At 35.7% G+C, this 20,642-nt stretch overlaps 2 protein-coding genes across 2 annotated transcripts in view; one reads left to right on the plus strand and one right to left on the minus strand.

Moving 5' to 3' along the window:
- Positions 1–982: 982 nt before the first annotated feature.
- Positions 983–18,999, plus strand: LOC142336395 (putative elongator complex protein 1). The gene is made up of 8 exons (XM_075385196.1): positions 983–1,322; positions 5,153–5,454; positions 9,505–9,810; positions 10,104–11,384; positions 11,723–11,897; positions 16,951–17,724; positions 18,015–18,266; positions 18,511–18,999. The coding sequence occupies exons 1-8, from the start codon at positions 1,040–1,042 to the stop codon at positions 18,984–18,986; spliced, it is 3,849 nt and encodes a 1,282-aa protein (XP_075241311.1). The 5' UTR covers positions 983–1,039; the 3' UTR covers positions 18,987–18,999.
- LOC142336393 (agrin-like) overlaps positions 18,292–20,642 on the minus strand; it is a 156,785-nt gene continuing 154,434 nt past the window's right edge. Inside the window, exon 39 of the transcript XR_012758902.1 lies at positions 18,292–18,307. The gene's annotated coding sequence lies outside the window, so the exon portion shown is untranslated. The remainder of the gene's footprint in view (positions 18,308–20,642) is intronic.

The following is a 20,642-nucleotide window of genomic DNA, read 5'->3' on the forward strand; positions in this document are numbered from 1 at the left end:
TCACATGCGGCATTTTGACATTGATTTTCTGTTTATTTCTTATTTTTTTTTGTTCTGATTTTTTTTAAAAATGGTTTTCTCAATTCACTCATAGTCCATTCTAGGTCTAGTTTTTCTGTTTAGTCAATGAAAATTCTTTGAATTGTACGTCAGGACTTGTCCTGCTTTGTTTTTTTATTTCGTCGTCATTATTTTCGTTACGACCATATGACGTCACAGCCACTTTTTGTTCATTCGTTCATGCAATTTCAACTGAATTGCATGTGTGACGTCATTTTTCGCTCTTAGTGGAGCGAGTTCTTTTGTTCATGCGCGTGATTAAATTTTTGGTCACACTTGACTCACCTCACTCTCAAAAATGACTTCCTCACTTTGAAATTGACTTTTATTTACTTTAATTCAAAGAGATGAGGTCAAATGGATGTGTGTCACTCTAAATGAAGGTTATTTGAGATCAGCTAATAGAGGCAGCAATAACTTTACAGATTTTTAATCAAAATATAACAGATCAGCCTTCAATGAAAAGACGGATTTTTTTGGTCTGTCTTTTTTACTGTTTTTTTTAGACTGCCGATCTACGAATCTATTGCGGCTATTTTCTGGCAATCTGCCAGCTATGTTATTGTTTTCCCTCTGCCTTGTATTTATTTTGTTAATCAATTGTCCTAATTGTAAATTTTACTAAAGATAAATGTTCTTTGATAGCTTTTATATCCATTAATATATTAAATTTATGATGTGGTAGTTTAAAGCGTTTTCTCATCATTAGTGCGTCTCTTGCATTTGTATCGAGCAAACCTTTTGCCTCGCTTCCAAAGAGCGATATCTTTAGGGAAATCTTAGCATGCAGTTACTACATTTTTACTTTTTATCACGCTATGTTACCCTTCAGAATTTCATTGCGTATACGCAAGGAACATGAAAAAAGCTTTGGGTTGAATTGCCTTACCTCGGGCATTCAAGTTGTTTTAAAACAGGATTGCTTTTCTTTGTTTAATCAGCTCTATATGTAAAAGCATTGGGTGATTTCAGGTGAGGTATGATTAATTTGAAGCTGATTTACTGGAAAAAGGTTGAAGGCGCACTCACACAAAGCTGCCACCGAACAACGACAAAATGTTGCTGCGGAATGGGCCAGACAGTCTACATTTTCCAAAATGGAACCATAGCTGACATCAGTTCTAACTTTTTGACCTCTAATTCTGAAACTTGTGTGCCTTGTGACGATGTACTGTTGATGCACTTCAGCTTGCTTGAAAATTCCCTTATGATTGTTGCCAGAAATGGAGATATGTTACTGGCTCCAGATTCATCAGATGATGGTTAGTTATCATTTTATTAATAGCCGCGAAGCGATAGCAGCTATTATTGGGGACATCGTGTTTTTTTAATAGCCGCGAAGCGATGGCGGCTATTATTGGGGACATTGTAGTTTTTTACAATCCAAGAATTGGATTGTGTTGGTGATCTGTCTTATTTACAATTCAAAGAATTTGAATTGTATTGGGGCGCTGTGTTTTAAGATGTTTTCACAATTTTTTCAATGACTTTGATCTTTCAAACGGGATAAACAGGTAAAGCCCAGCGGGCATTAAGTTTTATTAGAGGCCCAAAGTGGGCTTTAGCAGTCCTTTAAGTTCTTAGAGTGGTGCAGCTGCTAGAATGGCCTTAATTTAAGCTCAGAAGGTCATTTTAGGAGTTTTTTGGGCTCAAAATCGTGCAATTTTTCTTGTTTTTTTTTGAGTTTTTTGTTTGATTAGTCCTAGGTTAAATATTTTAAAAATTTATGAAGGTCTCTTGCGAGACAAAATTACAAATTTTTACTAATTACTAAAATTGCTAATTTACTAATTTTTGCTATTTTTTTAATTTTTTTTTGAAAATTTTTGTCATTTTTTGAGATTTTCCAGCTTCAGGGGCCAGGGAATCTCTTTTCAGGATTTATAATAGGGCACTGCATAGTTTCTAGTAACAATGGAATGGTTTTCACCATTTTAATGTCTCGAATTTTAGCCCTTTTTTTGGGATAAAATCTGCAATTTTTAAGTTTTCCTAAAATTTTTGTTTTTTTTTTGCCTCAGTAGCCAGTTAACCTCCTCCAGGGTTTGATAGTATGTTGTTACTTAGTGTCTGGGGGGAGCGATGGAATGGTTTTCAACATTTCAATAGAATGAATTTCTACTTTTTGAAATTTCAAATTTCTAGAAACTATTGCCTATCGATCGTTTAGCCAATGATCGTCTTAAGACACAGAAATGATTCTGAAGATTTTATTATCACGATTTTCAGCAACATTTTGCTTAAAATTGGCAGTCGATTTCATTTTTCTTAAATTTTTTGAGTTAATCATTTTTGGAGTTAATCGATCTTCGAGGGCCAATGATTTTTTTTCAGTTGTTGCAGATAGCATACTGGACCGACTTCAGAGATAAAAATTGGTTTTGAACATATTTTTGAAATAGGTATTTTTAAAGGGATCAAGCCTTCGGGGTAAAAGATCAAGAGTTTTAGCAATGAGTATATTTGATTTGTTTGATTGTTTTAGTTTCTCTACTTTTTGTTGATTTTGTTTGTGATTTGGCTTACATTGTTCAATTGATCTGCTGGTGAGGTAGAGTACTTCTAAGTTTTTCATACAATATTTTGGATTGTATTTCAGGACTTGTCCTGCTATGTTTTTTTGTAAATTGTTTTCACACCTTTTTTTAATGACTTTGAGATTTCAAAACGGGATAAACAAATAAAGCTCAGCGGGCAACAGGTTTCAGTAGAGGTCATTAGCCGCGTTTAGTAGTCCATTTAGTGCTTAGAGAGGTGAAGCTACTGGGAAGGCCGCAATTCAAGGTTAAAATGTCATTTTCAGGAGTTTTTGAGCCCAAAATCTTGCAATTTTTTGTTTTTTCATTTTGCGAGTTTTTAATGGACCCGTCTAAAATTGAGGTTTTTAAAACTGACAAAGGTGTGTTGCAGGACGTAATTACTTTTTTGGACCATTTTAGGAGCTATATGTATTGGTACTCCAAACATGAACAATCAAGTTTATAGTAAATTTTTTTCAATTTTCAACTTTTGAATTTTAGGTTTTCTCAGCCCTAGGTGTCAAGGAACCTCCTCTAGAGTGATAATGTTTTTGCATAATTTCTGGTAGTGGAATGGTTTTCAACAATTTAACAAATTTTAGCAACATTTATTGTTATTTTTTAAGTTTCTCCAGACCTACGTGCCAAAAAAACGTACTATAGGATTTTAAATGGGTTACTGAAAAATTTTTAGCATAACTTATTTTAGCATTTTTTTGATAAAAATGAATTTTTTATCATTTTTTAAATTGTCGGTTTTAGGCTTCTTCAGGCTCAAGGGCCTAGGAACCTCTATTGTTTCATAATAGGCTACTGCAAAGTGTCCAGTGGCAAGAAAAAATTTCAATTTTTAATATCACGAATTTTAACTTTCACTTTTTTGCGAGCGTTTCTAAAAAATTTTCAAGAGCAAGTTCTTCCGGCACCCTGCAGCAAGGAACCTCCTCTAGGGTTTGACAATAAGTTACTGCATAGTTGCTAGAGGCAATGGCTTGGTTATCAATGTTTGAATAACACTGGCAATTTTTTTATAAAGTTCATATTTTCTGAAAAATATAATCATGTTCCGAATTTATCGAGCTTTGAGCCAATGAAACTTTTTAAGGCTCAAAATAGGAATACTAGCTAGTCTCTGGAGACAATGAATTGGTTCTTAAGATATAAAAATCACAAATTTTAGCAAGATTTTTTTAACTTTTGCAACTGTTTTTAATTTTTTTGAAGTTATTTTCTGAGTTACGCAATCTTTACTGGCCAACGAAGCTTTTTCAAGTCTTGCAGATGAGTTAAATGACAGAAGTTCAGATACAAAGACTTGTTCGAAACTTTTTTTTCGAATTTTGGAAATTTTTAAAATTTGGACTTTTCAGCTTTTTAAACATTTTTCATGTTTTTCGAGTTCATATATCTTTAGTGGATAATAAATTTTTTCAAGGCTTGTGCGTGAATCAATGAGTATATTGAATTGTGCCATATTTGCCCGTCAGGCTAAATGCTTCGAAGAGTTTTAGCAATAATTGTTTTTTTAATTTCTTATATTCTTTTAGTTTCTCAACTTTTGAGATCGTCTTTTTGGCTGGGATTGTTTAATTGATCTGCTGGTCAGGTAAAATAGTTCTGTTTTGTATTCAATTCTTTGATTGTATCTCAAAACTTGTCCTGCTTTGTTTTTTTTTTTCATTTCGTTGTCTCCATCGATGATTCTTGCGACCTGACTTCTTGGATTTGTCTTTTTCAATTTCAGCGATTTCTACTGCTTTGCAGTTAAAATTTGTGTGCGTGACGTCATTTCTTCTGCTTTTAGGTAAATTGCGTGAATTACCTCACTGAAAAATGACTTCTGAACTCGCTTAATGAACTTTAAGTTTTTTGAACTTTTACTAGCTAAAGGTCAATAGTGTGCATCTTAGTAGTACCAAACGTATATGCCTTAATTCTTGATTATTAGTTACGATTTTGTTTTCGAATTTCAATTTTGAAAAAGCTCCTTCAGGGCTTTTTACTTTAGAGCGTATGTGTCTCAATAAAATGGCAGTCAGATTCTAACCAAAAAGTCTAGTTGTCTATTAAAGGACTGGTGCCCAATCTGTCGATATTATTTCTTTAGTTGTTTCTATTCATGGAAGGCCAGAAGCGTCTATCGCGGCTTATTTTCCGGCCATATGACGGCTATGTTTCTTTTGTTTTTAATGCCAGAATCTAAAATCGAGCAATATCCGAAATAATAGCTATTCCCGTGAAGTTACAAGGTGGAATATTGGCTTCACTTGCCAATAACTTTTTGCGGATTTTTTTTTTGATTTTAAAGTTTTACTGAGATATTCACCTTAATAACCTCAATTTATGAAGTAAACTGTTCTTTTGTTACTCAACAGCACTGATACGAGGTTTCTTGCCAAAAAGTATCCATCATAATGTTGGGGAAGTAATATTGGGTGTACTACTCATGTCTTGAATCATTAAATGTCCGGAGTTTCTCTAACGTGTCTTTGTTTGGATCTTGCCACCACCTCACTTAAGGAAGAAAACAATGAAAAAGAATCTTTGAATTTCATCTTCAATCGATTATTTAGATGTTCGGCCACTGGGAAGTTTTGGTACTGAGCTGGAAACAGCTCAATGGAGTCCAGACGAGTCCTTGCTGGTGGCTATAAGCACCGATCACGTTATGACAATTCTGGATACCAATTTTGACGTTGTGTGTGAAGTTAACCTAACGAAGCTTTCAGCTCCGTCTGAAGTGCCGTTGAACGTGGGCTGGGGAACGGAAGAAACCCAATTTACGGGCGCTGGTGCTAAGAAGATAGCTCGACAACAAGATCAATTAATAGAAAAGCCAGACGGTTCAAAAAACCAGCAGGAACATCAGCAACTGGTTAAATAAAAGTTTGTTTATTAATAGCCCCACACAGCGATAGCTTGGGATATTATTGGCCCTCTCTTGGTTTTTTACGATTACGACTCGAAGAAGAGTATTGATTTTCTAAAGTTTTTTTTACCGAAAGTACTGTTTCTTCAGGCGGCGTTTTGGCCTAATCGTGAAAATGAGTAAAATTTTCGTGTGAACTAATTTATTCTGAGCGAGAAAAGTTTTTTCATGCGCTGCATTGAGTGAATGAATTTTAGACTTTGAAAAGAGTTTTTGAGAGATTGGCGGTGACAGTTTTTAGCCGTGTTTTCGTCCATTTGGCCCATTTTTTTTTAAATATTAACTTAGAAGAAGTAAATCTTGATCGATGCCACATGAATATGCAACCATCTGAAATTGATACCACAATGTTTTTCAGAGCCTAATAATGTGTTTCAAGTGCAAAATTGGTGCCTATTTCTCATTTTTTTTAAAACAATTTAAGGCTTTTTTCATTAATTTCTTCCTTTTTGGATCTTTGAGCGGTGTTTTTTAACCAAATTAGTAAATATGGCAACCTATTTTTGCTAATTTCTGAATTGGATGTCTCTTTCTGATGTGAGGTATTTTTGTTTTATAAAAGTGTATACATGCTAATCCGATTTTGGCGGTTTTTGTCCAAGTTTTCCAAGGTTTTTGTTCGTTTTTTGAGTTTAATTACCATAAAAAGTCTTTTGGTGCACTTTCGGTGTTCTTGATTTCGATTTTTTGCTAATTTAAATGTTAATGGCGATAACTCTTTGAAATTAAGTGAAAATTTTCACCGTATTTGAACATTTGTTTAAAAATTGTTCCACTTTTAGCAATTGTGTTGTTTTCATTTCTTACTGAGACAAGAAGATGGCTATGTATTTTTTTAACCTCGATTGCCTAATTTTTTAAAATCGACGTTTGTTACCTAATTTTTCTATAATTAGAAATATCAACTTAATTTAGTTTTATTCGCCCTGCCTTTATCGAATTGAAATTTGTCGATTTAAACCAATAATTTTTGTCTTTTTCCTCTGAGTTCTTAAAGTTTTTTTGTTTGCAATTGATTTTAAATAAAATATGGCTTTGAGATTTTGCTAGCTTAGCTTTTCAAAATTTTGAACGACACTCTTGTTTTAGCTGATTGCCCTAATGACAGTGAGATTGCAAACGCATTCAATGATTTTTTTGCTGATGCTGGGATAAGTATTTCAAGTAAGTTGCCTCATGTTCCTCTCCAAAATATATTTTCTCATGACAAGTCAATATTCCTCTATCCAACGTCAGATAATGAAGTACAAAAAACTGTTGATGAATTAGATAATAAGTCTTCTTCCGGGCTTGACAATATCAGCAACGTTCTGGTCAAAATTAGCTCAGAGGTTACTGTTCCATATTTAACATATCTTACTAATCTATCCTTCATTAACGGAAAGTTTCCCGGAGCTTAAGCAAAAGCCAAAGTTATTCCTTTGCATAAGGATGGTGATAAGACCGATGAAAACAATTATAGGCCAATATCACTGCTTAATACTTGGAGTAAAGTTCTTGTAAGAATTATGTATATTCGATCGTATAATTTTTTCGACCATAAATTGTTGTTTTCGAATAAACAATTTGGATTCCACCGGAAACACAGTACGATTGACGAGATGGTAGAATTTATTGAAAGAATTCGAACTTGCACAAATAAGTTAATAAGTTTTTTCTTGATCTAAAGAAGGCGTTTGAAATGATTGATCATCAAATTTTGCTGCATAAGTTAGAATGCTATGGTATTCGCGGTAACTGTCACAAGTGGTTTGCTTCGTATTTATCTAATAGGTACCAAAGAGTTCAAGTCAATGGTTGCTTATCAAACTGGAGAAAGTTAAATTGTGGCGTACCACAAGGATCAATCCTCGGACCTCTTTTATTCATTGTTTATTTTAATAATAATACCACATGCTGCAAATTTACAAACATAATTCTGTTTGCAGATGACACTAATATATCATCGATTGGATGTAAACCTGAGGATATTGAAAGGGATCTCAATGAAATTGGCATTTGGCTATTAGCAAACAAATTGTCCCTTAATTTGGATAATACAGTTCAGTTAAATCCGAGTGCTAGTACCTCCAATCATCAGTATGGTATGAGTAAATGTCCGGTTATTGTAAAACAAAGGTGTAAATACCTTGGCTTGAATTAAGATTCTAAACTGACGTTCACGTTTCATATTTATTATATTAAAAAGAGACTCGGTAAACAGCGTGGTACTATTTGTAAGTTAAGACATTACGTTCCAAGGCAGTTGCTAATTCGCTACTACAAAAGCAATATAAATCCAATAATATAATACGGTATTTTCTTATATGGTTGCTCAAAATGCTCACGTTTGTCCTTAGATCTATATACCAATTGCATTCTGAAAAATACCTTAATGATTTATTTGGTTTTCGAACAGAAGTGATTCTTAGAAGTGATTCTTAGAAAGATCTACTAGAAATGATTCTTATAATCTTTTGCATGAACTTCTTTGTAGAAAAAAAGCTGGAAGAATGTCAGTGCGATTTCGCGCCGCAAAACTTTATAATTTGTTAGCAAAACAGAATCTCTTTACTACTTTTAACAACGAGAGCTTGTAAAACACATGTTTGCTCTGTAAGGGTTAATTCTTTAATATCATTTACGTGCATGCTACAGCACTATCAGAATAAGCCTGGCTTCTTTTGAAGGAAAAAGAAACTTTGAGTCCCATGATTAAATTTTGTCGCACACCTTTTCTGAATGGAACTGGGAATTGGGGAAAATTCACTTAATGTATTTCTTTACCGTATGCATTCATTTAAGTTTTTTGTAATCTCATTGTTGAAGTTCTGAAGGGCAGAGTGTTGAGGACAAGTTGTCGCGTTGTCTGTCCCCTCCGGGTCTCTTTATAGATTGATGTTGTTAAAGTTTGTTTATAATGAGTACTTGGAGAAATTATTTCTTTCTTTCTTTCTTTCTTTCTTTCTTTTTCTTTCTTTCTTTCTTCCTTTCTTTCTTTCTTTCCTTATTTCTTAGTATTGTTGTACCGCATGGTAAGAGTGAGACCGTTTTAAATTTTTGGCGCTCTGCTCGCTATTTGTAATTCTTCTAGTGATCTTTATCCTAGCTCTTTTTAATTGCTTTCAAACGAAATTTGTTGCTATTATATCAGTCCTGTGGTCTTTTTAAATGCAATTTTTCGCTTGGCCGATATTTCGTCTGACTCGTTGAACTTTTTGTCCCCAAAAACTGGATAAGGAGGTAGAGCCCTGAGGACATAAAGTGATTGAGTAGCTCTCTTAGTCTTACGTCCTACTAGTCTCGGAAGTATGCGATTCACCAGAACTGTTTTAAGGAGATAATTTCAAGGTTTGTTAATCTTTGACCACACTCAGTCCCCTCACTCACAGCCCCCCCCCCCACTCCCGTCCACCCTCTCGTCTCCGCGCTTTGGACCCCCTCTCGTCCAGACCTCCCAACTTTTTCCCTTAATCTTCTCATCGGTTGAGACCCCGCCATCCAACACGCCATTCACCCCCTCCCCATTCTGCTCACCCCCTAATGCTAAACTTCCTAAGCCCCAACTAGCTGCTACCGAAAACATCTCACCGGTCGTTTGAGAGCTTTTCGCCCGACGTTATTCGGTTATGTTGTAGTTTTTTTGGTTATTTTACCCAGTCTTTCTTAACAAGGCTTCGACGAAACTTTACTATGAGTTAGTTTACTGTAGCGTAGATTCACATAGTCGTCTTCTGCTGATTTCATTGAAATTTTCTGCTTTTGTGTGATAGTTCTCTTGAGCATGCAATGACTAAATCACACAAAATCAAAACTGATAGACTAAGTGTTAAATGGCGATATCATTTGCTGTTCCTGAGAAAACTCGGAATTTGAGTCCTATTGGGTTTATTTCTTTTTCAGAACATTTTTAAAAGAATTTTTAAGATAAACTTCCTCATAAATGTAAATCGAATGGAAGTCATCCTTTTCGATTGTTTTAGTTTGGGGGATTCTTTCGATAACATTTATTTATAGGCAAGAGAGAAATGTAGTATAACGTGGCGTGACAAATCGGATATCTTCGCAGTCAGTTACTGGGATGTCAATGAGAGTATACGCAAACTTTCAGTGTTCGATCGAGAGGGAATATATTTGTGTTCAAGTGAATCGAAAGCAGAAGTATCGCCTGGAAATTTGATAGCTTTTCGACCATCCGGTGACTTAATAGCATCCAATGGACGGAGTGCAAGTGGTGCTTGTGTTGTTAATTTCTTCGAGAGGAACTGTCTGATTCATGGAAGCTTCGTGGTAGACGAAAACAAAAATACGTCTATATACCAAGTAAGAAAATGTATATTAAAAAATTCAATGCTACAAATGTCACTTTAAGAGTTTTCGCTACTACAAAAAATTACTACTACTACTGGCGTCAATTGTGGATTAATCTGGATTACTTCTGAAAGGTGGGAAGGCTGATCATTTCTAAACTTTGCGCTATAATTGAAACGCCAAGTAGTTTGCTCTAGACGATTAAAAACTCGACGATTTAATAACGAAGTTTGATTAGTGATTTAGAATTTGTTATTGGAGACTTATAATAAAAAAATTGATTCTGGCAGCAATCTGTGTTCTAGATTTTCTATAACCCATCCTCCGAGCTTCTCTTCGTTTTCACAGAAACCTTATTGGAACCTGATGAGTCATCATCCGAATCTTCAGAAAATATCAAATACGAAATGAAGATCTACAATCGCAGAAACTACCATTATTATCTCGTTCAATCCTATTCATTGCCCTCAAAATGTTCAGACTATGCCTCGGACCCTAGTCGACCCTTCTACCTGACCGTTGCCTTGTCAAATGGAACTTTAATGACGTTTGAATGGTTGTTTGAAAGTGCAGCGATGAGCAACTCAAGTTTTGACTTGTTTTCGGTGATTGATGGGAAAAGACTTCTTTGTACGCCGTTTGGTGATGTTTTAATACCACCGCCAATGAGTTTTTATGAGCTGAATTTTGACAGACCAATATTATATCGGTTTATGAGCGGACAAAATTTGTTTGTTGTTACTCAAGATACTTTACATGTGTTTGAGTGCAGCTCAAACGAGTTAGAGGATGGTACTATAAATAATCATTTTAGTTATGGGAAGACTGAAGTGAAATATGGAAAATTTCCAAAGTTATTGGGAAAGTATCCTCTTGGTGGTTTGTTTACATCGCCAAATTTTCTCCCTTTTCATTGGTTCGCTTTGTGCTCTGATATGATTGGCTGTGTTGTTCCAACAAACGATGACAGTGAAAGTCAAACAGTTGTCATTTTGCAAATAGTTTTCAGCGAATCGACTATTATTACTTCCAATAAGCTTAAGTTGCCTGTGAAGCATTATTCGCTGGCTTTTGCTCCTAACGTTTCCAGCAACTCGGAAGTGTATCTAAGTATGGACAACGGCCAAGTTTCAAAAGTATCGAACGGGGAATTGCAGGACTTATCTCTGTTGTTTCCAAAACAATGTAATAAAATTTATCCAGTCACTGTTAGTGATAAATTGTTTGTCTTTGGGCACGCTTTAAATCGATATCTATATCTAAACGAATCTCTAATTTCCGAAGAAGTTACAAGTTTTGACGTTCAGAATTCAACATATCTTTTGTTCACAACTCAGTCACACCGGCTGTTTATTGTTCGAGTTGATCAGTTGAATCAGCCTGAAAATGGTGGGCCAATCAAAACAGACGACTGGTACTCTCGGAAACTGGAGAGGGGAGCAAAGATAGTCGGTGTTGTGCAATCAGGAACAGCCGTTGTGTTGCAAATGCCACGAGGGAACCTGGAGTGTATTCATCCGAAGCCATTGTTAATTGGGCTCGTGGAGCAGCATTTGGATAGGAAGGAATTTGCGCTAGCTTTCCAGGTTGACTTAATTAGTTTAACGTTTTACTAGTCCAATGGCTTTTGACGCTTCTTTGCTGAGTAATTTTGAATATTTGATAGCTGAATATTTAAGTTCTGCTTTTGAGGATGGAAGTATATCTTTATGTCCAAATGAAGAATCTATAATGCTCATAATGCAACCAGGTGCAACTACATAGTAACAATTTGTTTGCTCGTACTTTGCCTAACTAATTTATGATTGGTACTATATGCTCCGAAATTTCTCCACAAACGGGCAAGTGCTTTGATAGTACGCTTTTTCTCCAAAATCTGATGTAGATGTTCTATTTTTCGAAGATAAAAATGTATTGTTTTCAGGCATGCCAGAAACATCGGTTGGATATGAACATAATCTGCGACCGAGACTTGATATCTTTCATGAGCAACTTGGAAGCAGTTTTTACTGATGTGAACTCACATCAATTGGTCAATTTGTTCATATCGGAGCTCACTGACACCAATTCGCAGCTCATGTTTCAACGAAAGTCATCGAGTGAGTAATGTAGAACCATGATTATTGCTGTTCTAAAAACCTATAAGCCTGAGTAATCATCAGAATTCCGACTAGTTTAATAATTATCAAACATATTAATTGCTCTTGAACGAAGTTCATAGCAATTACTGTAAACGTGTTGGTCTTTTTTATGCACATTTTTCGCTTGACTTTTTGCGCTTTTCTTCTAGAACATTCTTTGACTTCTCAAGTGACTTTTTCACGCTTTCGTTCTTCATTTTTGAGTGATCTCGATCGCTCACTTCGAAGTAAAGCTTGTTGCTAATACAAAATTGTTTTAGCATATCAAAAGCAAGGGCCTGGTAGCCCAGGGGTCAGTGCAGCAGGTTATGGAGCGGGAGGTCAATGGTTCGAATCCCAATCGGGGTAAAGTTTTTATAGCTGCGAAGCGGTAAGCTGAGCGGAGATATATTGCGTGCTCTTGGTTTTTTTTGTCGTCTGATGCTCTTTTTACGACTCGAAGAGGAGTATTGGTTAAGGTTTTTCACCGGAAGTACTATTCGTTCAGACGCTGTTTTGACCTAAAAGTGAAAGTGAGTAAAATTGCCGTGTGAACTAATTTTTTCTGAGCGAGAGAAGTTTTTTTGATCATGCGCCGCCTTTAGTGAATGACTTTTTGACTTTGAAAAGTAGTTTTTGACTGAATGGCACATATAGATAACCGTTTTTAGCCGTTTTTTCGTCTAAGTGGCCCAGTTTTTTTGCGTGTAATTTGGTTTTTTGTGGAAATAATTTTTATTCGATGCTATATTGAAATGTCGGAAATTGATACCAGTGTTTTTCAGAGCCTGAAGATGCGTTTCAAGTTCAAAATTGGCACATAATTCTTGATTTTTTTGGTTATTTTTTTGGCTTTTTTTCTATTAATTTATTCATTTTTGGATCTTTTTACCGTCTTTTTGTCAAAAATCCGTTAATATGGCAACTTCCTTTTGATAATTCATATAGTCAACGCCTCTATGAAGGTTTTTTTGTATTTTGAGTCTGAGAGTCTGCTAGCAAGACTTTTCCAAAGCATCCACTTATTAATGGTTGCTGCAACTTTCTTCCGGCCTTGGATTTAATTAAACGATTATTTGTCTTTGAATATTCCTCTGCTGCTTATGTCTTTTCTATGATCAATTTAAATTTTGAATTAGTATGAAACCATGTTGTCTAGCGTATGTACAAGGAAGAAGTATATGCTCTTTTTCATAATTGCAGTGATTAGAAGTCTAATTGTAATTTTTTTCTGATTTTTAACTTTGAGCATTCTTTTTTTGAAAAGATTTAACTTAGGTTCTAAGATTTTTATCTGCCGTTTGCTTTCGCGATCTTTGAGATTAGAATCATGAATTAATTATTTGAGGGCAATTGATATCCCTATCAGTTTTTCAGCCTATCAGTAATTTGACCATGTTATTTATTTCGGACTTTTTTTAACGTTACCAAACGTTTTCAATAATATAAAAATTCATTGCATTTTGTTTCTCTTGGTGACAGGTAATGTGTTAATGGTTTAATACAAATGGTAATGGCTTCCATTGAATTTACGGTTTTGTTTGAAGTTCTGACGCTTCGAGTTGCTTCCGGAATTCTTCCGGCTATGTTTTCGTTTTGCATTTGTTCACAACTCAAAGGTGAAAAGTCAAATTTTCTGACTGATTTCTTCCTCTCATTAACTGCTTTTGTGCGCGTGGCGTCATTTCTCACTCTCTCTAGCAAACGTTTTTTGAGTGATTAGATTTTGGTCATAAGTGACTTACCTCACTCAATAAAATGACTTTTGCACTTTAAAATTTAAGTTTATTGTGAATTAAAGGAACTCATTTGTAATAAGGGTCCCTAATGAAAAGACTGCTGTGAAATGGATTTAACAAGGTTTATTATTTTATCGTTTAATTATTTTACATAGCTTTTTGAGCGGCGTCGATAACTTTTTCAACTTATATCTGTATCTGTTTCTATCTCTATCATACGGCCCGCAAGTCTATTCTTTCGCATTTATTCCGGCTATCTGCTGGCTATGTTTTTATCCGCTTGTCGTTCGAGAGCGATTCTTCCGACATTAGTCGGTTTATGTTCTATCATTGAACCCCGATTTATTCACGCCTCTATTATTTAAATTCTATCATTTAACCTCTCTCATTTCACCCTGATCTCAATTTTTTATAGAATAAGGGTTAAATTAGCAATCATTTAGCCATTCCTCGCTGGGCATTGCCATTCATCAGCGGCCCGTGGGACTTGATACGAAAATATCACAACCGAACATCGGATTAAGTTATCCACTTAATTATGATAAAGCATGCCTTTAATGGCGACTGCTAATTAGCAGGATGAAGTGATTGAGGATTGAAGTGATTCAAGGGTTAATTGATAGGGGTTTAAGATATGTGGGGTTAAATGAATCTGGTTAAAAAAATGTAGAACTGTAATTTTATCATTTTCAAAAAATTTAATTTTTTTGCGCTTGTTTACCCTAATCTTAATTAATTATCATGAAAAGTAGTTATTTGGTTAAATTGACCTAATTGTTCGGTGGTGATAGTTTTATACGAGTCCCGCGAGTCTCAGCATGAACGTGGCCTGCGGTAATTTCTCGATAATTTTTTATTATATCGGTTTCTGTGTCTACTGAATAATGAATTTTCATTTCTGAGATAATTAATCTTTTTCGGTTGTGAAACGTATCTTCATTTATCGATCAACATCTTCAATAATTTTTTCTATTTCAATCGACCCTTTTTAGCGTCATTTTTCTCAGACGTGACCATTGAAAAACTGGAATCAGTGCAACTTGAATACTTTCTAGCGTCAATTGTATTCTGAGGGTTCTACCTCTTTTCACCCCCAATTTATTTAACCCCTCATAATTTGACCACGTTCATAATCACCCTTCAGTCATTTAACCCCGCAATTTTTTGACCCCTAAATCGATTTAACACCGAAATCTTGTGTATTTCGGCGTCCAAAAGAACAATTAGCAAAGCTAATGTTCAAAGGACTTTAACACAAAACTACTGACCTTCAAGGGTGCGGCATTGAACATCTTGCGTTTGTTTGAAATCAAAGAATAATTACGAGACGGCGTTTTTAGCGCAAAGCCTATTATCGAAAAAGAACAGTTGACAAGTCTGACCTCTTTTATGTTACACTTTGATTTGCATCCAAAAACTGTCCTAGTCAAAAAGACGGAAGAACCGGTACTTTTCAAACGAAAGGGTGCGGTTTAAACTTTAAAACCTACTTTCAGAGCAGGCATAGATGAGCGAACAAAACAAAATTTAACTGTTGGTTTACTTGAATTTGCATTGAAATCCAGATTGATATTTTTGCTAGCGGCTAGGCTGTACAAGTTTCATATCTAAATGATGCAAAACTGGGTTCCCAATTAGTGGTTCCATCATAGGTTTAAAGCCCGGGATAAATTCACTAATGAGTCACGATACGAGGCTTCGACGTAACTCCGTGAGGACGCAAGGATCGCGCCAACTCAAAAATATTAAGATGGATTTAATATTTCAGTTAACACGAAAAGACGTAATTAAACAAAACTATTTCAGATACACTACTAAAAGTGGTAATAGCTCTAAGAAATGAATATCAGTTTCATCTCGGTAAATCTCCGTCAAGTTCTGCACCTTTCTTCCAAGCGCTCATTCTTTTTCTTCTTGGGGTTTTTTTGTCCTAATGAGGCATCCAGAAAGTTTATTTTTTGAACCGCAGCGTCGTTTCCAGAATCCCCCTGTGGGATCCGCTTAACAGGGCTTTGTATCCCATAATGCCAGCTCTCAACCGCATTAGTTGTTCTTGAAATTCCCTCTATGGTTGGGTCTCTTTGATTCGAGATTGATGTTGCGAATATAGGAGGACGGTTAAATAGTATACACTTGAACAAATTTGATTGGAAATATAAACAAAGCTCGTCAATAAGGATTGCAATAAGGAGACTATCTAAGTGGTGTTGATCCGCCACATTAGTTGTTTCCACGACAATTATTTCCAAAAAAGTTTTCTATTTCCTCATTTTTTGAAAGCAAGAGCAGGGATCATTTCAAGTGCCAGGGCAACTTCATGGTTTTCTGACACCAGCTTTTTCGATCCCAGTTCTCCCATTTTCCTATCAAATTTTAAGGTTAAATGGAAATAGCAACCGGATAGCATTGAAGCTGGATGGTGTTTTTGCAAAGCATTAACTGGAACAAGTTCAAAATCTAGCAAAATCTTTTCCTGCTTACAACCGGGGGGCAAAGGTTTATAAGGCATCAAGTAATCAGCTGTACGTTTTCTCCATTTTGTTGGGAAGAATGGCATACAGACAAGCACGAGCGATACCGAGAATTTTTACATGATGGGACTATTTGAGATAACTATTTCGCTAATTGTTAGTTTTGCTTTTGACTATTGAGTCGTCAGCTTTATTTCCCTGACAATTATGAGCCATGAATTTACAAAATCGGGGTGAATTGACTTAGGTGTGAAAAAGTATATTCACACGTCATTCATTGCACCCCGATTGTAATTTTTTAAATAGACTAAATAGCATTGAATGAGACCTAATTATCCTCATTTATAGCAAGCTTAAAATCTGGGTGAAACGATATAGGGATTAAATTATTGAGGGGTGAATTGATATTAGGGTTAAAATATAGGGGATTGAAAGAATAGGGATTAAAAAACAGGACACCGACTCTGAGGTACCGTCTTTAATGTATTAATTGATGTTCATTTAATGGCTGCAAAATTTCCTGTCCCTTAATCGATCCATCGCCTGATATCCAATCTGTTGAATTGGATGTGACATTGATATAAAGGATCAAAGATGAAAGCGGAGTTGGAAGCAGATTTCTTTTGTTTGTTTCCTTTGTTAATAATATTTGTCGGTTGTGATGAAAGTTCTAAATGGTCTATGTTATTACTTTTCCAAGAGGCTAGCAATCTGCCGGCAATTAAAAATTTTTCTCAGCGAATCACATAGTTGAAACATCGTTTAAGCTTTCGCCAAATTTACAAATCTGTGAAATGGAAAACTTGACTGATCATTTTTTAGTACCTGCGTCTGGCAAAGTGGAGCAAGTTTGCAATGAAATGATTGAAGTTATCGTAAAGAATGCACATCTATTCAAATGCTACTATCTGAGTGTTGTGATGCTTTACGTGAAGTTGAACCAACCCGATAACGCGTTGGAGCTAATTAAGAAAAACGATAGCTTGGATAACTGCAAAACCGCTGGCCTCGATTTCCTGTTGCTTTTGGTCGATGTTGACAAATTGTTCGATCTATCACTTGCTATGTACGATAAACAATTAGTTTTGCGAGTGTTGGAGAAATCAAAGAAAGATCCGAAAGAATTTCTGCCGTTAATCAACAACCAACTTTTCAAAGGTGATACGCAAGAAGAAATCAGATTTAATATTGACGATTATTTACGAAATTATGACAAAGCATTGCGAAGTCTGTATGTTTTCAACTCAAATTTTGATCAAGTATTCAAGTACGTGAAGACACATTCACTCTTTGAGACGGCTTTGGAAATCTTCTTACCTGAAAGTTCAGGAAATTGGAAATTCGCAGCAAACGAATATGCTAAGGATCTTGAGAAATCGTCAAAATGGAGTAAAGCTGGATGTTTATACGCGAAGTTGAAAAATCATCTGGAAGCTTTCAGTGCCTTTTGCAAAGCGAAGAAGTTTGAAATTGCGTTGGGACATTTCCGTCTGTTGAGTGGGAAAAGTGTGCCAGACTACTTTGGAAAGAGAGAGGAATTGGTGTCCGGTTTGGAGGCATCGGGCAATTTGAGAGCCGCAGCAGAGCTCATGACAGGTTTGTGCCCATGACCATTTTGAAGCAGTTTTAAAAGAGTTTCCCCGAAATTGTAAAAAATTGGGAAGCCCGAAAGTTGCGTGTTGTTTAGAGAAGCTTCGGATTCTTTGAAGCAGGTACAAGTTTCAAATGAAATACTTTGACTCTGAATATTTAGTAAAGACTATTATTTATATTTGAATCGAAATCCAAGTAATGATTCATTTCACTGAAAATTAAGGGTGCTCTTTTGGCCGCAATTTTACACAGTGGACAATTAATCGTCACCTTACCTGACATTTGCGTTTCAGGGTTTGACGAAGAATCGGCTATTGAAATGCTGTTGCGCAACAATGCCTGGTCTCTTGCATCTGAATTTGTAATGAAGAGCAAGCGAGCCAATCAGCTGATGCCTCTATTGTTGACCAGTTTGAGCTCCAGTTTGGGCGACTTTGACGAGTTGATAAGAGGAAAGTCACAAGAAGTTTTTTCCCTGGCTGAGAGGTTTGATGAAGTTGTTGAGAAAAAGAAGCAATGGCTGGCGCTCAGTTTGGAAGATCCGGGTTTGTGAACTTGCAACCACTGCTTGGCAGTTTCTGCTGATCTTAAAAATTGGTGGCATAATAATAATAGTCAATAGCTTAAGTTATTCTGCTCTTCTTAGAATTTTAGCATTTGGAAGATTGCTTGAACGTTTGAGTGTAATCAAAATCATTAGAAACCACAACAATTTTTTAGTCCAAATTTTTCTTAAATATTCAAGTTTCTGAGGCCTTTCAACCTTCTCATCGTCTCCTGAATGTTTAGATATTGGTGCTTATGGCGATGGAACCATTTCAGAGTTTTCAACAATTTCAAAAGCCTCCAAACGTTCTTCGAGCAGCCAAGGCTCGACTTCCTCTAGCAGGAAGTTGAACAGGAAGAAACGTTCTCTGAAGAAAAATTCACCCGAAGAACACCTTGCGATACTAGATGAGCTCTTAAAAATTCACGCATTGGTCAAGAAAAGTTTAGAATCCGCTCATGAACTGGTTTTGGTTATTCGTTCAACTCCGGAATTGAGTTTTGATTGTACTCAAGTTAAAGGAATTTCAAAAAGTGTGACAGAATTGAATTCAACATTGAATCGCGTGTGGTCTAAAGATGAAGTTATGCATGTCAAGGTGGACGATTTTGGCGAGAATGTATGCAACTTCGATGATTGTGCTGTAAAGCCTTTATCTAGCGCAGATTTGAAGCTTTTTGTAAAGCCTGATTATTTAATGAGGGATTTTGAAATTTAACATTTCATCTTGCTATTTTTATCACTTTTTGGCGCCTCTGTTGTAATTATAATAGGTGAGAAAGAAACAAAGGCAGGCTATTATTAAACTCGGGGCCGTGTATTCGCCTCAAAAATAAAGATAGTTTTTGCCGTAATTTTCACTAAGTTTTTCCCGGTGTTGGCCTGTATCGTAACCAGGTATTGATCTTATCAGATCATCGGTATATCCGGGGAAGAACCTTTCTGACTGAGAATTGGTGTATGCACGAGCCAACGCGTAAAGTTTACTAGCTACCATTTTTTAATAGCCGCACAGCGATAGCTGGGGCTATTATTGGCCTTCTCTTGGTTTTTTTTTATTTCGTCGTCATGATTTTTGTTACGACCATATGACGTCACAGCCACTTTTTGTTCATTCGTTCATGCAATTTCAACTGAATCGCATGTGTGACGTCATTTTTCGCTCTTAGTGGAGCGAGTTTTTTTGTTCATGCGCGTGATTAAATTTTTGGTCACACGACTTACCTCACTCTCAAAAATGACTTCCTCACTTTGAAATTGACTTTTATTTACTTTAATTCAAAGAGATAAGGTCAAATGGGTGTGTGTCACTCTAAATGAAGGTTATTTGAGATCAGCTAATAGAGGCAGCAATAACTTATACAGATTTTTAATCAAAATATAACAGATCAGCCTTCAATGAAAAGACGAATATTTTTGGTCTGTCTTTTTTACTGTTTTTTTAGACTGCCGGTCTACAAATCTATTGCGGCTATTTTCTGGTAATCTGCCAGCTATGTTTTAAGTTGCCAGATTTTTTCCGCTTATGTTCTGTGGAAAATACCTGGAAAACAATTTAAACACTTTCTCGCGGCAATCAGGAATCTACTTGGCAATAAAATGTGTTTAATCAACACCTGTTGCGATAATAGCAGTTAAATAAACTGCCAGTGTAATAAATTTTAATGCCCGATCGACACTGGAAAAACACTTCAGCATTAGACTACGAGTTTATCACACTCTTTTATCGCCACTGTTACTAAGTAAACATTGGCGATAAAAGAGTGGTGATAAACTCGTAGTCTAATAATGGAAACAGTTCGATAAACTTGTAGTCTAAAATAAACAAACATGATCGCAACAGGTGATGATTAAAAAAAATATCACACGGTTGTTATCGCCCTCATAGTTATCATAACACCTCGGCTTCGTCTCGGAGTTTGATAACTTCTCGGTGGTGATAACAACCGTGTGGCAATATTCATTAAGTGTCCTCAACATCTGTGTTTACAAGAGAAGCGTTCAAAAATTACCTTCCAAAATTTGCTTTTTTTCCCCTAACTGTTTAAGATTTTGAGGTGCTCTGTTTTATTTCGTCTCAAAAGATTTGCTTTTTTCTAGTTGTTAAGTTCAATATTTAATAGCAAATAATACGTTTATATACCCACTAGCTGAACGTAGTAATTTTTGCGATACTCATCTTGGTTTTTATTTGCTCTGAAAGGAAATCGCTTGACCGATTTTTTGTTAGTGTTTAACTATTGTCTTCAAAAGGACGGTATTAAGTGGCTGAGCAGTTCTCTTGCGTTGCCTCATACCTTTTTACTAATTTCTAAGTATGCGAGTCAACAAAACTGCTGAAGAGACATAGATTTATGGTGTGTAGGTTCTCTAT

Source organism: Convolutriloba macropyga, chromosome 3 (genome assembly GCF_964194025.1).
Source record: "Convolutriloba macropyga chromosome 3, txConMacr16.3, whole genome shotgun sequence".
Classification (NCBI taxonomy): Eukaryota; Metazoa; Xenacoelomorpha; order Acoela; family Convolutidae; genus Convolutriloba; species Convolutriloba macropyga.

Coding starts and splice junctions, on each gene's coding strand:
- LOC142336395 (XM_075385196.1), top strand. CDS start 1,040: ATGATTAATTTGAAGCTGATTTACTGGAAAAAGGTTGAAGGCGCACTC. Junction 9,811..10,103: donor AAAATACGTCTATATACCAA/GTAAGAAAATGT, acceptor TCTGTGTTCTAG/ATTTTCTATAACCCATCCTC. Junction 11,385..11,722: donor AATTTGCGCTAGCTTTCCAG/GTTGACTTAATT, acceptor TATTGTTTTCAG/GCATGCCAGAAACATCGGTT.